Here is a 20,900-nt window from a genome sequence, read left to right as displayed (position 1 = left end):
AGAAACACCATTGATGAGCAAGTCATGTAATGCTAAATTTCTCCATATCTGTGCAATTCAAGAAACAAACTAATCTACATAATGTTGGGGTAAACTTTAATGTTGTTCCCTGTATGACTTGTGAAACACAAAGGGGATATTTAAGTTGCTCTGGCTATAGAATATAAGTACTACTTTTATGACACTTTTATGGTGCTTTTTTGGATCTGTATAGCCCCATTTATTTTGTATATGGAAAAGAGCAGCATGGGAACCTTCAAAATCCTTTTGTGTTCCACAAAAGAAAAAAAGACACATGGGTTTGGAATGACATGAGGGTGAGTAAATGATGACAGATGATGCTGCTCTCTTGGATAAGTAGGTTCATCTTTCAGGGCTGCTAATGGTACCTGGCAGTTTTGTTTCTATAATGCATTAATTTAGCAAAGAAACGTCTGAATCGTCTTACGGTCTGATGCTAAATGCCATATTGAACATCCAAAAAGCTCAACATCAAAGAGACATTCTATGCTTCATTATCTCCCTCCTTCACAATCTTTCTCTTTCTTTTTATACCATGCTCTTTTTGCTCTTCTCATTGTTTTCATTTCAAATGCATCCATGTCACCTCTTCAGTATTTCATTTTTATTTCTTTCGCTCTCTGAAATGGAGGCAAGTGTTGAGAATGGGCTGAGAGCTTTTCCTTCTGCAATCAGCAAACCTCTCCTACCTCTGCCTGTTTTCACAACCCCAGTGCGGCAGCTGTCACTCACACACACAGAGAAAATTACAGCACTGCACTCCTTACACACACACATAATCAGGTGCGCACAAGCACAGACCTACACATAGCCTTCCCCAGCAGGACAGAGTGCATGGCGGAAATAACCACAATTTTAATTGGTTATTATTAGATACAATTATCTCTTTAAGTTGGAGAACATTCCCATTTGGACATTTTAGCATGTTGAATGCTGGAGTAAGGAGAATTGAGGTGTTTTTCTGTGAAATCGGCCTGGCATTCAGCAGATTAGGTGATTGTCTTGCCATTGTATGATTAATGTTCCAGTGCTTTTGTTGTATTCATGTCCAGATTTCATGATATTCATTAAAACCTGAAAATTCTGTCATCATTTACTCTCCCTCAGTGGTTGCCGCCGCTATGAATTTCTTTCTTCCTTGGAACACAAAGGAGAAGTTCAGCAAAATGTGACCAGTAAGAATGTCCATATGACTGTGTACAGACTGAAATTTAATTCATTATTCACTGAAAATCTTCTGTTCTAGAGAGCTGTCGGTTGTGAATCATTGAGATTAAGTAAGTTTTACCCAAGAACCACATTAGTCCAATGAATTAGTCCTGTGAATGTGGTGACTTCTGGTTTATTAGCCGCTGTAGGGATACAACGATATGCAATATCAAGCATTTTGTGCAGCTAAAAATAGCTGGAAGCGGATGAGACCGGAAGCCAGGCCCATAAAATTACCAAAATTATGAAAGGGCTGCGCCCACTCTTAGGGGAAAAACAAAATGTGGGAAAAAAGATTTCTGAAAGATCATATGACACTGATGACTGGAGTAATGATGCCGATAATTCAGCTGTGCCATCACAGGATTAAATTACATTTGAATATATATTCAGATAGAAAATAGTTATAATAAATGCAGCCTTAGTGAGCAGAAGAGACTTGGAACGACATGAGGATGAGTAAATGAGAATTTTCATTGGTGGATGAAATATTCCTTTATATTGTGCAGCTGATGAATTTTCATGTCATGTCAGAACATACAAGAAATAATCTAACCCTGTTCTTGTACTTCTGTTTGTATATCACATAGTTTATTATTTTGGAAATGCTGTTCAGTACGCAAGACAGTTGGCGAGTGTGTATAAACTGTGTATTGTATTGGTGCAATGTATTCGCTCTTTATTGCGTGCAGCAGGGTGTGCATATTAAAGCAGTGTGTCAAAGGGACACTGGCATTTCTGTGGAGCTCATTTTAATTTCAGATATGGAAATGGGACGATGCTGGTGCTCTGACAAATGCTTCTCTGCTGCTGGAGAGACGTGCTGAGTCCTGAATCCGTTTGTAATTCTCCACCAAAAGATTTGGTTGAAAAACAAGAGAAGTGACAGTTACATACTGTTTTCATCTGCGTACTGTATTTGTTTGTGACACTTTGCAAAAATCTCCAAAAATAATACATAAAAACACAAACATACAAAAATTAATAAACACAACTATTTATTTCATGTAAAAAAATCAATCAATACTGTGCAAAAATAATGCATACATAAATGAATCCATAAATAGAACACTTATAAGGACAAACATTCTCCCAAAATTAAATGACTGGCTTTTATTTGTCATTATACTAAAACTAAAAATAAATAATTGAAATATTATTTGGAATATATTTACTTTGCATCTAATTAGTGGTGTATCTTGTTTCTACCCAATGTCAGAATATAAGAGAAACATTTTCAATTCATTGAAAATGTATTTATATAGAACTTCATTATAATATCATTCCACAGCAAGTTTAAGTTTTAATTAGAAACCTTCACTCGAATGTAGTTGCAAATACATCATTAACTATTTCTTAATTGATGTTGCTTTTGAATGTTCCTAAAAAATAATTTTATTGATAAATATGGTCTGTTTCATAGCTCGTAAAATAAAATTAAGTTCTCAGTTTTGTTTTATTTCATTATCAAATGTACTATCTCAATGTTTCCTTTAAAAAATAGATTGACCAATACAGTAAAATAAAATATTTAAACTATATTCACCCTCTGTTGCGGTTTATGATTAAAGCTTAGCAAAATAGTTAATTTAATAGGACAAATAAATTAAATATTCAAAAAAATTAAAGCTTAAAATGTACATAATATCAAAGTAAAATGGGAGATTGAGTTAGATAATAAAATAAAGCTATTCTTAAAACCATTCAATCACCATTTTGGAAAGAATATGCTTGGAAAGTTAACTTGTATATTTCACAAAACCAGAAATGTAATCTAAATATAATCAGTTATCTTTAGGATGTTGGAGAGACTGTCAAGTATTTAAAGCACATTATACACACATTCTGTAAACATTTTGGACCAAAGTAATTAATAGAACAAATCTTTAGAAACCCAAATATAGTAAATATATTCTATAAAACATACTAAAAATTAAACTACAAAATTTCATACCTAACATCATAAACCCCTTCTATTTCACACTTAAGCTCCTCGATTTCCTTTCTCTTCATCTCATTACTATAGGAGAAGCAATCGAGATATTAAAGAGATCTCATTTATCACTTTGCTTTCATTCAGGTTTCCATTTTGAAAGCCCTTCTATGGCTTATAACCATCTGAATAGTTGCGCAGCACAAAGAAACAGTGGTTTAGAGCCTTGATATGCCTTATCACTGGCTTGTATTGCTTTTGTGACATAAAGCTTTTCCTCTTCGTTATGGTCTCACTGACAGCAGTCATATTAAAAATACAATGAGAAGATGATGATTCAGTTACTCCAGTCTATGGTCCTTTATGAAGCCGCTAGTATGTACGCTATAGAAATCTCCTACCTCCTGCATTTTGTTCCCCATTTCAGACAATAATACCACAGAAAGTGGAATCTTTCTGGTTAGAATAAATTGCTCTGATGTCTTGGAGGTTTTGAAGCCAAATAGACTTTATTAACAAGGAAACAAAGCCTGAGTTACGTTTGCAAAGACAGCTCCAGAACTTAGTTTAGCACTCACATAAATGCCTTGATGCTGTTCAAAAGATTCCATGCATGCACCTTTGCAGTTTTAGACAATGGTCTTTAACATATATGGGCTCCTGAAAAGCGATTAATAACATGTCATTCACTTTATTTCTAGCTCCTGTATTTAGGGACAAGGCCTTTTTCCATAAATGTGACCCTGGACCACAAAACCAGTCTTAAGTGTCAGTTTTTCGACATTGAGATGTATATATCATCTGAAAGCTGAATAAATAATCTTTCCATTGATGTATGGTTTATTAGGATAGGACAATATTTGGCCGAGATACAACTATTTGAATATCTGGAATCTGAGGGTGCAAAAAAAATCAAAATACTAAGAAAATCGCCTTTGAAGTTGTCCAAATGATTTCTTTACAATGCATATTACTAATCAAAAATTAAGTTTTGATATATTTATGGTAGGAAATTTACAAGATATCTTCATGGAACATGATCTTTACTTAATATCCTAATGATTTTTGGCATAAAAGAAAAATTGATCATTTTGACCCATACAATGTGTTTTTTTTTTGGCTATTGCTAAAAATATACTCCAGCGACTTAAAACTGGTTTTGTGGTCCAGGGTCACAAACGAGTTTTTTTCAAGCTATAAATAGTTCACTCTGTTCTAAACACACTGCATCCTCACGCACACAGCCAAATACATAATACAGTAGTAGAATAATTTTCTCTTATGAATAGACATAATTCTATATATCAAGATAAAATATTTCACAATAGGAATGTGCTTACCGCGGTAAAAAACTTGCTGAAGTCATGTTTGTTCTCGTGTGTATCGCGTAACTTTTCAGTTTCGGTTTGCTGAGTAGATAGGCGTGGCCTGCTGAATTCAATAATGAGGTATCATTATCGTTACTCTCAAACTTCCCTGAGGACGGTACTCCTCTGGTACTACTCGTTGGCTTCAACATCCACCTAGAAAAACCCCAGGCTGCTGACTTGAACACTCTACTTGCCTCATTTGACATAGTAGCAAGTGTCTACTATGGCTACTCATATATCAGGTAACCAATTGGACCTTATCTACACATGCTACTGCTCCACTGACAACACTCTCTCCTTCTTGCCTATCCTCTATGATCCTATCCCCACTCACCTTCTTCAGGCCATTTCTTCTTCAGTTATACCTATACCCACTCACGTTATCAACACCTGTCTTCACACTGGTACATTTTCCACTGCATTTAAGCAGACTCGGGTAACCCCAATGCTTAAGAAACCCTCTCTAAATCCAGCACTTTTAGAAAACTACAGACTGGTATTCCTTCTTCACACTTGAGCGAGTTTTGTTCAACCAACTTTCTATGTTACTTGCACAGAACAACCTCATGGACAACAAAAAAGGTTTCAAAAAGTGGCCACTCAACTGAGACTGCCCTGCTCTCAGTTACTGAAGCCCTGAGACTGGCCAGAGCAGCTTCCAAATCCTCAGTACTCATATTGCAGGATCTGTCTGCTGCTTTTGACACAGTTAACCACCAGATCCTCCTGTCCACCCTCATGAATACGGGCATCTCAGGAATCGCACTCCAGTGGTACAAGTCTTACCTCTCAGGTAGGTCCTTCAGGATGTCTTAGAGGGGTGAGGTTTCTAAGTCACAACATCTTACTACTGGGGTTCCTCAGGGCTTAGCACTTGGACCACTTCTCTTCTCCATCTAAATTTCATCATTGGGATCTGTCATTCATAAACATGTCTTTTCCTATCATTGATATTCTGATGACACGCAACTCTATTTCTCATTCCAACCAGATGACCTGATAGTAGCTGTTCGCATTGCAGCCTGTCTGACAGACATTTCTTGCTGGATGAAGGACCATCACCTTCAACTAAACCTTGCTAAGACAGAACTGCTTGTGGTCTCAGCCAACTCAGCACTTCATCACAACTTTCTCTATACAGCCAGGAACTAGTTGTTAGTCAACCATAACTCCCGGTCCAGGACAGCCAGGAACCCTTATCAGAGTTTGTTCTTGATGATCATTTAAGCTTTGAGGTGCCATTCAAAGAGGCACACAAATCACTTCACACTGCACTGGCTGCTTTCCTGGACTGTTCCCAGCTATACCCTAAACTGGAACGACTTGCAAGTACTCAATTCGGGCAGCAGAAATCTTTTCACTGAATACCTACATTTTCAAAAAATGTCTTTTACATCAGCACCTGATCAATAAATAATAGGACTTACCTATTCTATTCTATTCTATTCTATTCTATTCTATTCTATTCTATTCTATTCTATTCTTTAATTTCGTTTTGATTCATTTTTTTCTAATTTATTATTTAGACTAATTGAGACTTGTCACATCACTTGTATACTGTTGCTCTCTTGTTGGTCTGATTGCTTCTATTGTTCTCCTTTTACTTGGATAAAAGTGTCTACTAAATGATTAAATGTAAATCATTTGCATTCTGGCCAGCACAGACTCATGGGGCTGCGGCAGAAGACTTGTGGTGGATGTCTGACAGTAAAAAGGGCTGGTGGTCAAGAAGAGAGCTAGATGATATCTTAAAAACCTTGATTGACACATCAGAAGACTTTAAATGTGATGTTTTTGTCATCTTTTCCATCACTGACACAAACCATCCATCCAGTCAATTTCCAGCAGAACCGGAGCTTCCGGCTGAAGCAGGGATTCTGGGAGAGGTCTTGACTAATGGCTGCCGTAGGCTGAACAGTGTACACATCGAATGGAGCCACATCATTTTGCTGTCAACCAGCCAGAGGCATGGCCAGTAACCCATACACCAGTCAACAAAAGTAAAGATTCATGGCGCACCGGATTTATTCACACATGCTGAATCCTTTTGAACATATGAAGGCTGTTAACTTTGATATGTCAATAGGATTTGATTAATTTAATAACCAAAGCGATCGCCCCTCCAACATGGTCAGGCTGCTGAGAGATCGATACTGTTTGCCAAGCTGTTGTTTCAACAACAAGGACAATCTAATCACTTTTATCCAATGCTAGTAATAACTGCATGGCATATCATAACTCTTTTGTATCTATAGCTACTTTCAAGGCTTGCTTTCTCAGATTAAATTTACTCTGCTATAAATATAATTGGGTACATTATGCATGTGAATGATAGTTCATCCAAAAATGAAAATTCTGTTATAATTTACTCACCCTTATGCCAGTTCAAATTAAAATAAATTCCTTTCTACTTAAAAAAAGAATACAAGAAAAAGAAAGGAAAATAAAAAAGTGTCATTTTTGTTCACACAATAAGAGTCAGTGGCTTCCAAATGTCGTTATGGACCCCAATGAGTTTTATTACAAATACAGAGATGTTGAAAATGCAGAAAAGTCTGTAGATAATCATGTGGTGCTATCAACTAATGTACTGATACTTGTCCATACTAGGAATGATGAATCATAAATTTTCTTGTGACACTGTGTCTCAAAGAGGACATCTGTCATGTGACTTTCACAGACAAATGTGTGCGGTGCCAGAGCTGAAATGTTGACAGTCTCAGCGGGACGGATAAAAACCAGGTTACAGGCTGGACATAAAGTGTCCCTCTCTTCATTATGTGCTCAAAAACTCCCTTGGGGTTAAGAATGTAAGCGTCATAATATTTTACTGACATTCCCCTGAAGTGGGACTTGAGGATGGGTGGAAATTAAATGGCTGTCAGACAAGGTCACAGTGCTGGCCAGTGAGTCCAACTGCAGTTTTATACAGTATTTCAGAAGAATTGTTGGTGTTTTGCCAACATTTGCCTTTAATAGAACTTCCAAGTTTCTTAGAAACGATTCATTCAACTTTTAAACTTTTCATCTTCAGTTTAATGTTGTCTATAAAATAAATGCCAGAAATGCTTTAAAGATGTTGGAAGAGGAAATCAGCTTCTCACTCTTCTCTTCAAAACTGTCCACAATGATTTGACAGTATTCAAGTAAGGTGATTTATCTGGACAGGGCAGAAGTTCATCTTGGTGCTCCAAATGTCCATTTTCTTCCTTGCCAATGAAGTCTTGCCATGTTTTGTGTACATAGTCTGAATTGTAGAGAAACAGAATAATTAGGATGTTAAAGTTACAGACACTCCTGCTGAATGGGCATCCACGATTTTCCCATTTTGGGAGTCTGACAAGTCCAATATTTCACCCACAGCTTGTTCTAAACTGCTGAACACAACTTATTCTACACTGATATACAACCTAGAGAGTATAGATAACATAAAAGATGATTGCATCGTTTGTTTTTCACTGTAGCCTGCAAAAATTATATTAACACCTATAATAATGGGTGATCACATAATTTTGTCCAACCCCTGTATATATTTTCATGCTGGATAATCAATTGAAGAGCATGACTCCGTACTTTAATGTTAATCAGTGTCAGTATCAAAAATTAAAACAATCTGATTGCCTTTCATCCACATCTCTTTTATCTCTAAACATACATCCTTTCTCTTATCACACACACATACACTCTTGTTGTCTTCATCCTGTCCATCTTTATAGAGAGGCTGCAGTATGTGCACCAGATGAATGACCACAGCTCTCAGTTCCCTGCAGCAGAAGGGAGATTCCATTAATGTGTTACTAATTGCTGTTAAACACCTGATGTTTGGAAGAACAGAGGCTGTCGATACACCTGCACTGATATATATATGGGCCATCACCCCATCCCACCACAGGACACAACATCACCTCATCTATCAGTCAGTCAGTCAGTCATTGTATCATTCTACCTACCATTCCATCTATTGTTCTATAAATCTAACTCTTGTTTTCATAATACTGCCAAGCTGTGGACGGTTCTCTTAACCTATAGGCGTCTTTTCATACTTTAAAACAAAGATCTCAAGTGACCTATAAGTCAGCAGGTATCAACCTTTCTGGAAATTGCCATCAAACACACACACACACACACACACACACACACACACACACACACACACACACACACACACACACACACACACACACACACCATCCTGACAAAGATTAGTCCAGTCTTCAGCACAGCCAGTCAACCTTGAAGGTCATTCCGGCCACCATTACTGATATATAAATACTCACAGCAAAGAGAGAGTGTTCAAAAGAAAAAAGAAAATGGGATTTGTTATCTAGCATGAGGGCTCTTAATGAGCTGCTCTGCTGCCCACTCATGGCCTCCAGTGAAAACAGATGGATCTGATGCCCTCGGGCGACTCCATCTCTGTGGCTGTGGATTGTCCAAAGGTTACATCAATGCAGTTAGTGCCCATTCTTTCTCTCTGGTAAGCCCTTTAGCATCACAGATTTAATGTCTGGATGCTAAAGGGCTAGTTTGCATGAAAGTCCCTAGATGACTTTCCCTTTCAATTAGATTATTAACCCTATTTTTGATTAGGATTCCACACTTTGCAAGTTCATTGTTATTGATCTTAAAAATTAATAAAAATTAAACATCTATTACTCAATTCAATTCAATTCAAGTTTATTTGTATAGCGCTTTTTACGATACAGATCATTGCAAAGCAACTTTACAGAAAATTAAGTTTCTACAATATTTAGTAGTAGCTTATCAGTGGTGACTGTCAGTTTATGTGTATTCGGCAGAAATGTTCAGAAAAATCAATAAAAGACATAAACAACAGACGATTAACACTATTAACAGCAATTATGCAATCAAACTTATAGCAAAATGTGGTAGTTCTGTATGTTGTCTCTGGGTTAGCATTATCTGAGGTCCTCTGAGGGGTTGGCATCATCTCTTCTCAGGTGTTCTGGATCCAGGAGACTGTGTAGATTGTTACCAATCCTAGTGGCAAAGCAGAGAAAAAAATAGAGACATAATTAGCGTAGCTGCTGTTCCAGCCAAGTAAAATTAATTAGTTTAACCCAAGCTAAAGAATAATAATGCGCATTTGATCAGATATAACTGCAGTTCAAAATTATGAGATGCATTATTTGAATGCTTGGCCAAAGAGGTGTGTTTTTAATCTAGATTTAAACAGAGGAAGTGTGTCTGAACCCCCGAACATTATCAGGAAGGCTATTCCAGAGTTTGGGAGCCAAATGCGAAAAAAGCTCTACCTCCTTTAGTGGACTTTGCTATCCTAGGTACTATCAAAAGTCCAGCGTTTTGTGACCTTAGGGAGCATGATGGGTTGTAGCGTGGTAGAAGACTAGTTAGGTACGCAGGAGCTAAGCCATTACTCACCATGCAGTTTGTTTTATGGGCATGAATACTGTATGTAATCATGTGGCATATTGTAGAAGTTTATTATATTACATTACATTACATCCAATTACATGCTTAATGGGATAGTTCACCCAAAAAAAGCTAAGCCTGTGACCTACGTCATCCACTGAAATGCAACTCTCGTGAACGCGAGTAAGACAGTTAGCTTAAGCTAGAGATTGCGGTTTATAAAGTTTTAAATATGAATATTTTTCTTACACAAACGGCCTTTATTAACCCCCCGGAGTAGTGTGGAGCACTTTTAATAATGGATGGATGTACTTTAATTTGCTTCTAAATCTTGACCCCCATTCACTCCCATTATAAAGCTTGGAAGAGCCAGGACATTTTTTAATATAACTCAGATTGCATTAATCTGAAAGAAGAAAGTCATATACACCTGGGATGGCTATAGGGCGAGTAAATCATGGGGTAATTTTCACTTTTGGGTGAACTATCTCTTTAAAAATTGCAAACTGGTATTTATTGTCATATTATTTATTATTAATTTATTGTCATAATCGTAAACACACTGGTTTGTAGCACAAATAGTTTTACTGTTTACTGTACTTTGTTATTCTACTAGATATTTAAGCGTTTAATGAATCAAAATTCTCACACAAAAGAAAATAGCTTATTTCCATGTTGCAAAATATGGTTGGATATATTATGTCGTATAAACCGTGGACACAACAGGTCAATATTAATGGGCATAAAATGACTGTATAAAATGCTCAGTTTGTGCTTTCTCAGGTTTAAACAGAAATATAAAATGATTTATTGGCCCGTTCTGCAGTGCTTACTGCATCATGCATGCAGTATTACAAAGCAGTATTTTGCTCTCATTCTTACTGACTTGGTAAAGTGGAGTGAAATGACAAGTTACTGTGGAGGTGAGCATACTGAGGCTGTAATACTTAATGGCTTGTCAAATTTATTAGCTTGCCAGCTATTGTAATATCCTGCTGTCTCTCCTCATGAGCTGCAATGGCAGCACATCCTGTCAAGCGTCTTTCTCCAGAGCCACAGAAGTGCACTGTGAGCTTCCTGTCACAAAGTCGGAGGTTTCCATTCTGTATTTTATCACAATTTTTAAATAAAAAAGTGAAGTTAGATTTAAACAATACATTTTTCTTTCTTAAAACATTTACTAAAAGTACTAGCAATATCATAATAATGTGTTTTGGACCTCTGTAGTGGTAATTAGATTAATATATTCTTGTATATGATTATGTCAGTATTTATAGTATTACCATGACTATACTGTTTTATAAGGGAAGGTTGAATGATTTAGCGGTGTATTAATATATAGCCGACTGAATCGCGTTTCTCCCAGTGTTCCTAATGACTGTTTGTTCTCCAACCCGACAGCTTTGCAAATAAGGCATTAAGCTGAACACAGTTTCTTTTTTTTCATCTTCCTGAAAAATCAATCTGCTGGGCTAATGTTGCCCGGGAAATTAAAGGGATGGAGCTCATTAACGCCCTCAGGATACGAGTTATAAAAATCAACTTACTGAACATGAGTTACAGTCCCCATGACAGTTTTCCTCAGATGTCTTTTGAATTTCTTGCAGTTAATTGTGTTATGTCCATTTATCAAATGCCATGCAAAAGTGTTCAGACTGATCAATGCACTTTTTTCTCCTCAATTACAAAGACTATTGATTTTTTTCTGTGCTGTTTTCATATCTAAGCACTCAACTGCAAAATTCATTTTAATGTGGCATTTGAAAAAATGTAAAGTATAAAGCTAAAATAATTAAAATGAAATAAAATAAGGTGAACTATCCCTTGATAGAAACATACAGCACAAAGAGTTTTTGAAGAGTTGGAGTTTGGTTGAGTAACTCCTGTGTTATCTGTCTTTGTAGTTTGATATGCAGCGGATTACGCTGGAGGAACTGAAACACATCCTTTTTCATGCCTTCCGGGACCACCTGACGATGAAGGACATAGAGAACATCATCATCAATGAGGAGGAGAGCTTGAACGAGAACTCGGGGAACTGTCAAACAGAGTTTGAGGGAGGTGAGTGTAAACATTGCCTCGTGTGTGTCTGTGTCAGTGAAATTTCAGGGTTAGTTTTTCCTTTGTGTTTTTGAAAAGTTTTACGTACAAGATAACAGTCAAAACGATCCCCATTCACACAGATCTGGGAAAAGGACTAAAATTGTGCATTATGCAGACCAGGCCAGTAGTTGGCGATGTCACTTTAAGCTTGTTTCCACCGCAGGAACTTTCCCCAGGAACTCTAGGACATTTCCATCACAGGAACCAGGATCTAAATAAGGTTTCAGGGAAAAATATGCCACTTTTAAAAAGGTCTAGAACATTCGGGAGTAAGACTTGAGCACTGAACATGCTGATTGGTTGAGTTCATGCAGCATAAAGAAACAGTACACAGCTGCACACATACCTATAGACTGATCACATAATATGCATATGCAAAAATCACCATTTTCACAGATTTGCATTTTTGTAGTTTACGCTGAGACAATAACGGTTTTATTTTCAGAAACTTGCACTTTGAAACCCAAACCCTTAATGCTGTTGTCATGTAAATGAATGGAGAAAATGCATAAAAAGAAAAGAAGGTTTCATGTAAACAGCTAGGCTCATGAATATTAATTAGCCCTAGATAATCTCCTTGACTTTCCAGTCATGCACGTCAGTACTAGGGCTGCATACCTTCTTATTATTATTCTTCTTCTTATTAAATCTTCTTGGGAGAAAACCTGGCGATATGATACATACCTCGATGCACAGGTCATACGTACCTCGATACAGAGCTGTCTCGATACGATTTTACAAGTTGACACAATTGGTTGGATACGATTCATAAAAATAGGGCCAGGTTAGTTAATGCTGAAAACACATTTACTCAACAAACAGAACTCTGATTTTTCTTCAATTTATTGAAGACAAAAGTGCATTATAACAAAGTGCATTTTGCTTAAAATATTTGCAACTTTAAGTGCTCTGATTAATTGTACACAAATTGTATTAATCTGGAAATTACCACAAGTCAACATTTAACTTTCCAAGGGTACAGTCCTGAGCTCACACAAGCACAAAATCTTCTTATTATTATTCTTCTTCTTATTAAAAATCTTCTTATAATTCTTTTTTGTTACACCATGTACTGCCATAACATATTTCACTATGAAATAATCACTTAAATGCTACATCTTGCTTAACCATTTGGCACAACAAAACAAATCTAATCTACCTCATAACAGGATGGATTTTTAAAATCTTAAGGCTAAACAAGGTTCCTCAAAAAGGGCAGGTTTCTTGAACAAGACTCCGTAATCTACGGGAGTTAAATGGAAGCTTTGTTGTGTTTGTCCTATTTGGTGTCCCCTGTGTTTTTTTGGGCTGCGCGGCGAAGCTAGCTTGTCTGCCATGGTGTCTTTTGCAGGTGGGCGCGCAGGTTAGATGTATTACCGGTGTATGCGTATAGAAGCCTGGCAATGCTTTTGCCGATTGCATTTGTTTTATCGATCCCTTGGTTTCCTTCCTTTTGCTTTAAAACCAAAATGTTTCCAAACATCTGCCTTTAGGGACAACGGCGCTTCTAAAATCTTCGAAATTTTGCATGAGTTTTTTGAAACTCGCGGGCGCCGCTGCGCCCCCTAATTGAAATTCAACTAGATTTTTAATATTTTTATTTTTTTATATTTTCTAAGAATCGATTTTTGCATTAGTCGGTACAATAATCAAAATGACAGAGTAAAAATTAAATAAATTGTATAGTTACATTTTTTAAAAAAGGGATTTTAAGTCAAGTTTTATATTTTTATATTTTTGCATTTAAAATATAAAAAATGCATTTAAAAAATGCATTTAAAAATAAAATAAAAAAAATAAAATATAAAAAATGCATTTAAAAAATGCATTTAAAAATAAAATAAAATAAGTATAATAAATAGAAAGGCACATAAGATACAACATGCAAATAATTGTAACAGTGTTTGTAATGACGTGTAGGTGTAGTGTTAGTTCATTTTCTCTGCTTCAGTCTGTTTCTTCTGCCAAATTAATTTGGGCTGGTGTTGTTTCATGCATAATAATACTCCTGTTACTGTACCTCTATTGGCTCATCTCATCCTGTGATGAATAACACAATATTCCTCATGGTAATACACAGGAGTATTAATGCTCTTTTACAGTATGTGATATTCACAGCCTATTGAAATCAGGTGCTATTTTAGTGGGTATTTGGTTATTAAAATCAGAGGAGTGAATTAAAGATGCTAGTTTGGTTTTTGAGTGGGCATCTCACACCATCTACAGGGTCACCAGAGCTCACTGTAGCATAAGCTACACTACATTATGAGATCTCCTGAAACAAACTCATAATCATCTCATAAGACTGAGTTTTGAAATTATGATGCAAACATACCATATTCAGTCTATTTGACTCTTTGAGTGCCTCAGACTATTAAAAAGTTTAAAACCTAAGACCATTAAAAAAAATTTGAATAGTACTTTAAACAGATGTGTTTAAAGACTAGTCATTACACTGTCTAGAAAAAAAAACTAAAAACTATTGGTTGGCTCAGTGGTGACCACCATGTTAACTCTTACCCTCCACTGATGAAAGTATATGTCCCGCCACTGATGAAGTTTCCCAGCTTTCTGTATTTTCAATGTTATAAAGTAGGGGGCGCTGTTACACATCTTCTGAAAGAGCACAGTAAAGTACGGAAGTTCTAAGCGGCCATCCATTATAATTTTTTTCCTTTTTGTTTTCTCGTTATAACGACTTAATTTTCTCGTTATCTCGACATAACGAAGTTCGTTTTCTCGTTATAACGACTTATTTTTCTCGTTATCTCGACATAACGAAGTTCGTTTTCTCGTTATAACGACTTAATTTTTTGTTATCTCGACATAACGAAAGTTTGTTTTCTCGTTATAACGACATGAAAGTTTTACTGTTGCTATAGTAACGAACTCAACTTTGACAGGCATCTGATGGACAGCCATGCAGGGGCTCTTTACTGTAGCCTATATTTCAGCAAATTTTGCTTCGCCTAGGTAATAATAACGTCTACAATACTGTATAAATAAAGGCTGATCAATCACTGTTGATTTTTTCCAGAGACAGTACAACGAACGTTTTTTTTTTGTTGTAATTAACATGTTTAAATGGCAACACCGCGCGCCATTAGAGCTGCTTGGATTAAACTCACTTTAAGTTTCCCTTTATATGAAATAAAAATATATAGAATTTTGTAATTTTGTAGTATGTCATTATGTGGCAGATATCATGTGTGTTATAAGCTTCTGTTTGAAAAGAGCGTTCATGTGTACGTGTAATGTATGTGTGTGTGTGTAGAAAAAAACCATTACAACATTACAGAAACAAAACTGAATTAAATTAGCCTATGGATTTTACATATACAATCTACATTTCTCATCAATATGGTTAACAACAAAGATTAGTAATAAGGAAAAGAAGCACATCAGCCTACATCGTTAAATCCCGTACTGTAGATAAACAGAACATCTCCGCTTATTAACTACCTAATCATTAAATTAAAATTAAATTTAAATGAATCATGAAACCAAACAAGTACCTAAAAGAAAGCACAAAGATATAATAAATATAACAGGTTTGTAATGAGAAGGTACAGTGATGTCAACCTTGGTTTTGATAAGCAGTTTCTTGATGAAACAGAATTGGGTGGTGAAACTCATGCATCTCCTCAGGAACTTAATACACAAAATATTAATATTGATTCAAGCATTATTCCTCATTTATGAATTAATTAATGCTCAGTAATAAACAAGACTTCACAAATTATAGCGATCACGAAGGAAGGTCCGCGTACAGTAAAGTGGATAGTATACAACACCCCATCAGTTATATTTAGTTTGTTCTATAGTGCCACCTGCTGGCGCAGTTTGAGTGTAAATTACTTAGAGGGTCATTAAGTCGTTATAACGTCGCATAACGAACTACATTCGTTCGATCTCCTGAAACAAACTCATAACGAGAAAATTAAGTCGTTATTACGAGGCAAACGAACTTTCGTTATGTCGAGATCTGATTGCCGAGGACTAAAAAAAGTCGTTATAACGAGGGGGGAAAACGACCTTCGTTATGTCGAGACTAGTCATTAACGAGAAAAAAAAATTATTGGTTATAACGAGGCCAAAACAAAAAGAAAAAAAAATTCCCGCCATTGATAATGCCCAGCCGCTTAGAACTGTCCGTTAGTAAAGTAACTCTTAGGCCATCCAAGATGTTTGTTCCTTCAAATTGAAAATATGCTGAAGATTTACTAACTCTTAGGCCATCCAAGATGTTTGTTTCTTGAACTGAACAGGTGAAATTCAGCATTACATCACTTGCTCACCAATGTGTCCTCTGCAGTGAATGGGTGCCGTCAGAGTGAGAGTCCAAACAGCTGATAAAAACATACACAAGTAATCTACACGACGCCTGTCCATCAATTAACATCTTGTGAAGTGAAAAACAAATCCGTCATTAAGGTGTTTTTATATTCAAACCATTGCCTCTGGCTAAAACATGCTTTTTTCAGTAATAAAGTTGTCTTGTCTGAATCAGGAGAGAAATATGCACAGATCAAGCACTGTTTATGAGCAAAACAGCAAACAAATATATGCAAAATCACTGTTCTTATCAAGTAGTTGTGTATCCAGATGATAAGTAAAAGCCAATGGCTGAATTCAGAATAGAATACTAGCATTCTATTGTCTCTCCCATATATTTAATAATCTCTATCTTTAGTATCTTTAATATCAGCCACGATTACAATTTTGAAATACTACATATTATGCAACAATAAGCATTAGAAAGAACTGTGTACCACAGCTTTGAAGCTACTTAGTGAATGATTTCAGAGTATGAATGTTCAGTATGGACCACGCTAGCACAGTGTTAGCATTGCAGGGGTCAAGCACATCCCTTATGCCAACGGCGTAAGTCTCTGTCCAACCAGCAGTAACAGATGTCCACAGCGCTTAAAGCAACACTCATCAGCACCTTCTGTTGAGTCCTCTGTGTCTATATGAATCATTAATGGTGGCACCTGGGCCGAGCTTAGGTTGTCAACAGACCACACACTGAGACTATGTTAATGAATCTAGAGACACAAGCTGAATAGAGTCTCTTTAACACAAAAGCTAACTAAAACTAGCCTAGCAACTGCCATTGAGATGAATAGGAATGCTAACAGATTTAGCATTTCATTTAGTGATGCTACCAAAAGAGAATTGACATAAGGTTTCTTTCCCAGACATCTCAATAGCATAAAGTGCCTACATTTTTTGCTCAGCAGTGCTGTCGAGACTTTTTGAAGTTCAAAACATGCTGAGAACACTGCAAGACATTTTATCTTGACTTTTATCTGCTGCAATTTGAAAAGGCGAGAGAGGGGCAAAACTAAAAGTTCTCCTCAGCAACAAACGCTCAGGCAGAAGAAGCTATGTTTGCTCATTATCGCGCTTCCTCTCTGCTGTAACCAGGCCAGGGATTGGCTGCAGGGGGCGGGACTTGCTGACTAGCGCTCTGCGCCGGAAGGAGGACTGGAGCGGAAAATGATATCACGGGGTGAGGCTGGCACACAATCTGTCTCGCTGTGTGTTCCAGAAGCTCCTAATAACTGCCTCTATTCTCGGCTCAGACCCCACTGTCACCCCAGACGCTCGTGAGCCGAGCAGCCACATGTGCTCAGGTGAACCTCAAGTCCTAGCGAAACACCTCCACCTCACAGCTGCACAAGAAACGCTGCTTTATTTAGACAGGTCAGATTGGCAGATGAAAGGCGGTCGGCTAGAATGCAAATCGACACCTACACAATCAGACACAAGTAGAAAATGTGTTCTGATTAGCATATATGCTACTCGCTTACTTATTTTCCTCAGTCTAAATCACTGTTTTTGTGTCATTGCAGTTCATCCCAAAAAGAAGAATCGGCAGACGTGTGTGCGCAAGAGCCTGATATGCGCGTTCGCCATGGCCTTCATCATCAGCGTCATGCTCATCGCGGCCAATCAGATGCTGCGCAACGGAATGGAGTAGTGACATCACTGTGAGCGCGGCGGAGCCTGCATGTGCATGTCTGTCGATGAAGTTGTCAAAAATTACCCAACAAACTCGAGAACCAAAACCAAACACCTCACTACTGAAAAGAGGAGCTTTTTATTCTTTTTTATTTGTATTCTCCCGTTACTTTTCCACGCGGACCGGCGAGCCAAGCCAGCATGTTACACGGGGCCTCATCTCTCAGGCAGGGACTTTAAAGGGCTGACTTTCTGCTTTTCGTGCCACCTCTGTTCCCTAATGCAATAACACGCAGGAGCTCATAAGCTGTCACTGTCTCCTCTGTGGCTTCATCTATTTCAGCAGGGATTCGCTGATGAGCTTCTGCTGGGTTCGGGCCTGCTGTCGATGTAGGAAGGCACAAGTAATTGGCAACTCATTACACCTTGGTGGAGGGAGAGTTACAGCATCTACTCCGGAGACTATTTATGTCTGCTCTAGCCAGAGTGCTTTTCTGGCTCGGGGGATGGTGGGAGGCCAGGGAAGAAGCGCTCGTTGTAGTCCATATTTAAATCCATAGTCGTCAGCTCCAAAAATCCATGAGCCTGATTCATAGTTTTAATCATTTCAAATGTGTTCCGCGATTCAATTGTGTGATCTTCCTCTTCCTGTGTCTGCTTTTTCTGAATTGGTTTGTAATGAGCATGCCCACGCAAAATATTAAAACACAGCAGAAAGTTGTGCAGATTTCCACAGAATTGGAACTACCATCATTCATAAGTTCTATTTCAATGTTTGTTCCAACAGTTGTTTTGTTCAAACTGGCGACACACACACACACACACACACACACACACACACATTATCATTCACTGGTCTTTATAATGGGGTTTTTACATTTTTTAAATTGAGGATACTTGGGACGTTTTACTCTACAACATAAATTACACACAATCATTCTGAAAAGTGAATTTTGAAGCATGCTTATTTTTAAAAATACATGTTTGTAAAAAGTTTTGGGTGTGTGCAGTTTATATTGTACAACAAAACATTCAAGTATCGTCCTAGTTATTGTTACCACATGCCTTATTTTACTCAATAATTGAAAATTAGAAAATTATAATAATAATAAATAATATAAAAACTATATGTGTGTGTGTGTGTGTGTGTGTGTGTGTGTGTGTGTGTGTGTGTGTGTGTGTGTAAAGGTAAAGGAAATGTTTTTTGTTTTCTGGGTTTTGATGTTACATCGCAGCTGAATTAATTAATTAATTTATAATATCATTATATAAATAATATATAATTATATAATTTTATAATATTAATAAACTCCAAGATAAATAAGATGAAAAACTGATAAGATTTTAACTAATTTGATTATGCTTTCAGCTACCATTAATACTGTTATACTCTGAGGTCTGTTTAACACATTTTACCATATTTAAATCCATTCCAAATCTTCTGAGACAAAGTTAGAGCTGAAAATGTCTGCAGGATCCCTCTAGGCCTAATGAGTGGAGAACAAGATGTTTTTGCTTGGGTTTTGCAGTACTTAAGTCACTTAATGTGACTTAATGGTACTTTATGGCCAGTTATTGATACCTTATACCACACACAACACAAACATTCAACAAATCTTAAAGATTAATCACAAATCTAAGATATATGATAATCTATGATCTTTTTTCACTTCTTAACTCCATAACCACAAACCCACAAACCCACTAGAAAAAAATCTAGAAAAATAGAAAAATCATGTACTTTCTATTATGCCAGTCTTCTTTTTTGAGTTGCATTGAGGATGTCCTTCACTTTACCATGAGCCACAATCATGTTTATGGTTATTGTATGGTGCATGTTCATATTGCATCTCACTTCTCTGTCTGCATTAAAGCCACCGTAGCACTGCATTGTTGATGTTTCAATAGATGTTTGTAATGAAGATGCTTCACATCTTCAATACTGGGATTGTAAGAAGAAAAAGAATGATACTGGAAGATGATTGTATCTCTCTCATAGGTGCGACGGCTAAAACTCTGTGCCTGATGCAGTTGTTCTCTGTGTTTCATGAATGTCTCCTCTGGACACCTGTAGAAAACACACTGGTATATGTTCTCCACCATGTTTCCTGAGGTCTGCTTCTACTTTATTATGCATGTGAATGAGCAGAACTCTGTACATAGAGCTTTACATGTGTGTTTCTGTTCGTGCATGATAGTTTAAAATGGTACATTCTGCACAGATTGTGTCGGGGCTAATGAGGGGGCTGCTGAAATTAATACATGTCTGCGAGCTCTCCGTTCTCCCCCGAGACCCCTGACTAAAGCCATATTTGACTGCACAGGTGTACTGAAGAGAATAAAGGTGTATACATTGAAATTATAAAGGTATAATGTTACTAGTCCAACCCCTTTTTCTCACTCAAATGTTGATCCATGTGCGGTTGGAGTGAGTGGATAGTTTATTCTGGTACAATGGCGACACCTGGTGGTTGAAGTGATTAATTCATTCACTGTGTTTGTCCTCGTACTGTCCTTTCTGATCCAGAATGTAACATTAAGTTGTAGCATTCAGCTAAGGGTCTGGATGGCTTGATAAAATGATATATACTGTGTGTTTAGATTATTTTGATCTGCACAATTATGTGGTGAATGTGAAAAATTAAACAATATATTTTGGGGTTGGTAGGTTGAGTGGGATTTTAGAAATTAAGGAATGTTGTACCAAACAATGTTAATAATACATACACAGCCAATTATTTCAGTTTATTTAAATACAATATTGTAAAATGGCCTATTTAATAATTAGGACAATAATGTTGTGAACAAAATATCCCATGAAATCAAACTGAACAGTGTATAAAATGGTTCTGCATTTAAAGAGGATTGTATTTCAAATTAAGATTTTAGGGTTTAGAAAACAA

The 20,900-nt window shown here is 36.8% G+C and overlaps 1 protein-coding gene across 2 annotated transcripts in view; it reads left to right on the top strand.

Annotated features, from left to right (window-relative positions):
• Positions 1-19,581, top strand: part of LOC109094374 (calcium-binding protein 8-like) — a 51,082-nt gene extending 31,501 nt beyond the window's left edge. For both annotated transcript variants that reach the window (XM_042771054.1, XM_042771053.1), the window contains exons 5-6: positions 11,832-11,988; positions 17,889-19,581. In XM_042771054.1, coding sequence (XP_042626988.1) covers positions 11,832-11,988; positions 17,889-18,016 — 285 coding nt within the window. In that variant the 3' untranslated portion in view covers positions 18,017-19,581. The remainder of the gene's footprint in view (positions 1-11,831; positions 11,989-17,888) is intronic.
• The last annotated feature ends 1,319 nt before the right edge of the window (positions 19,582-20,900 follow it).

Source organism: Cyprinus carpio, chromosome A15 (assembly GCF_018340385.1).
Source record: "Cyprinus carpio isolate SPL01 chromosome A15, ASM1834038v1, whole genome shotgun sequence".
In the NCBI taxonomy this organism is placed as follows: Eukaryota; Metazoa; Chordata; class Actinopteri; order Cypriniformes; family Cyprinidae; genus Cyprinus; species Cyprinus carpio.
This window is presented reverse-complemented; position numbering and strand designations above follow the sequence as displayed.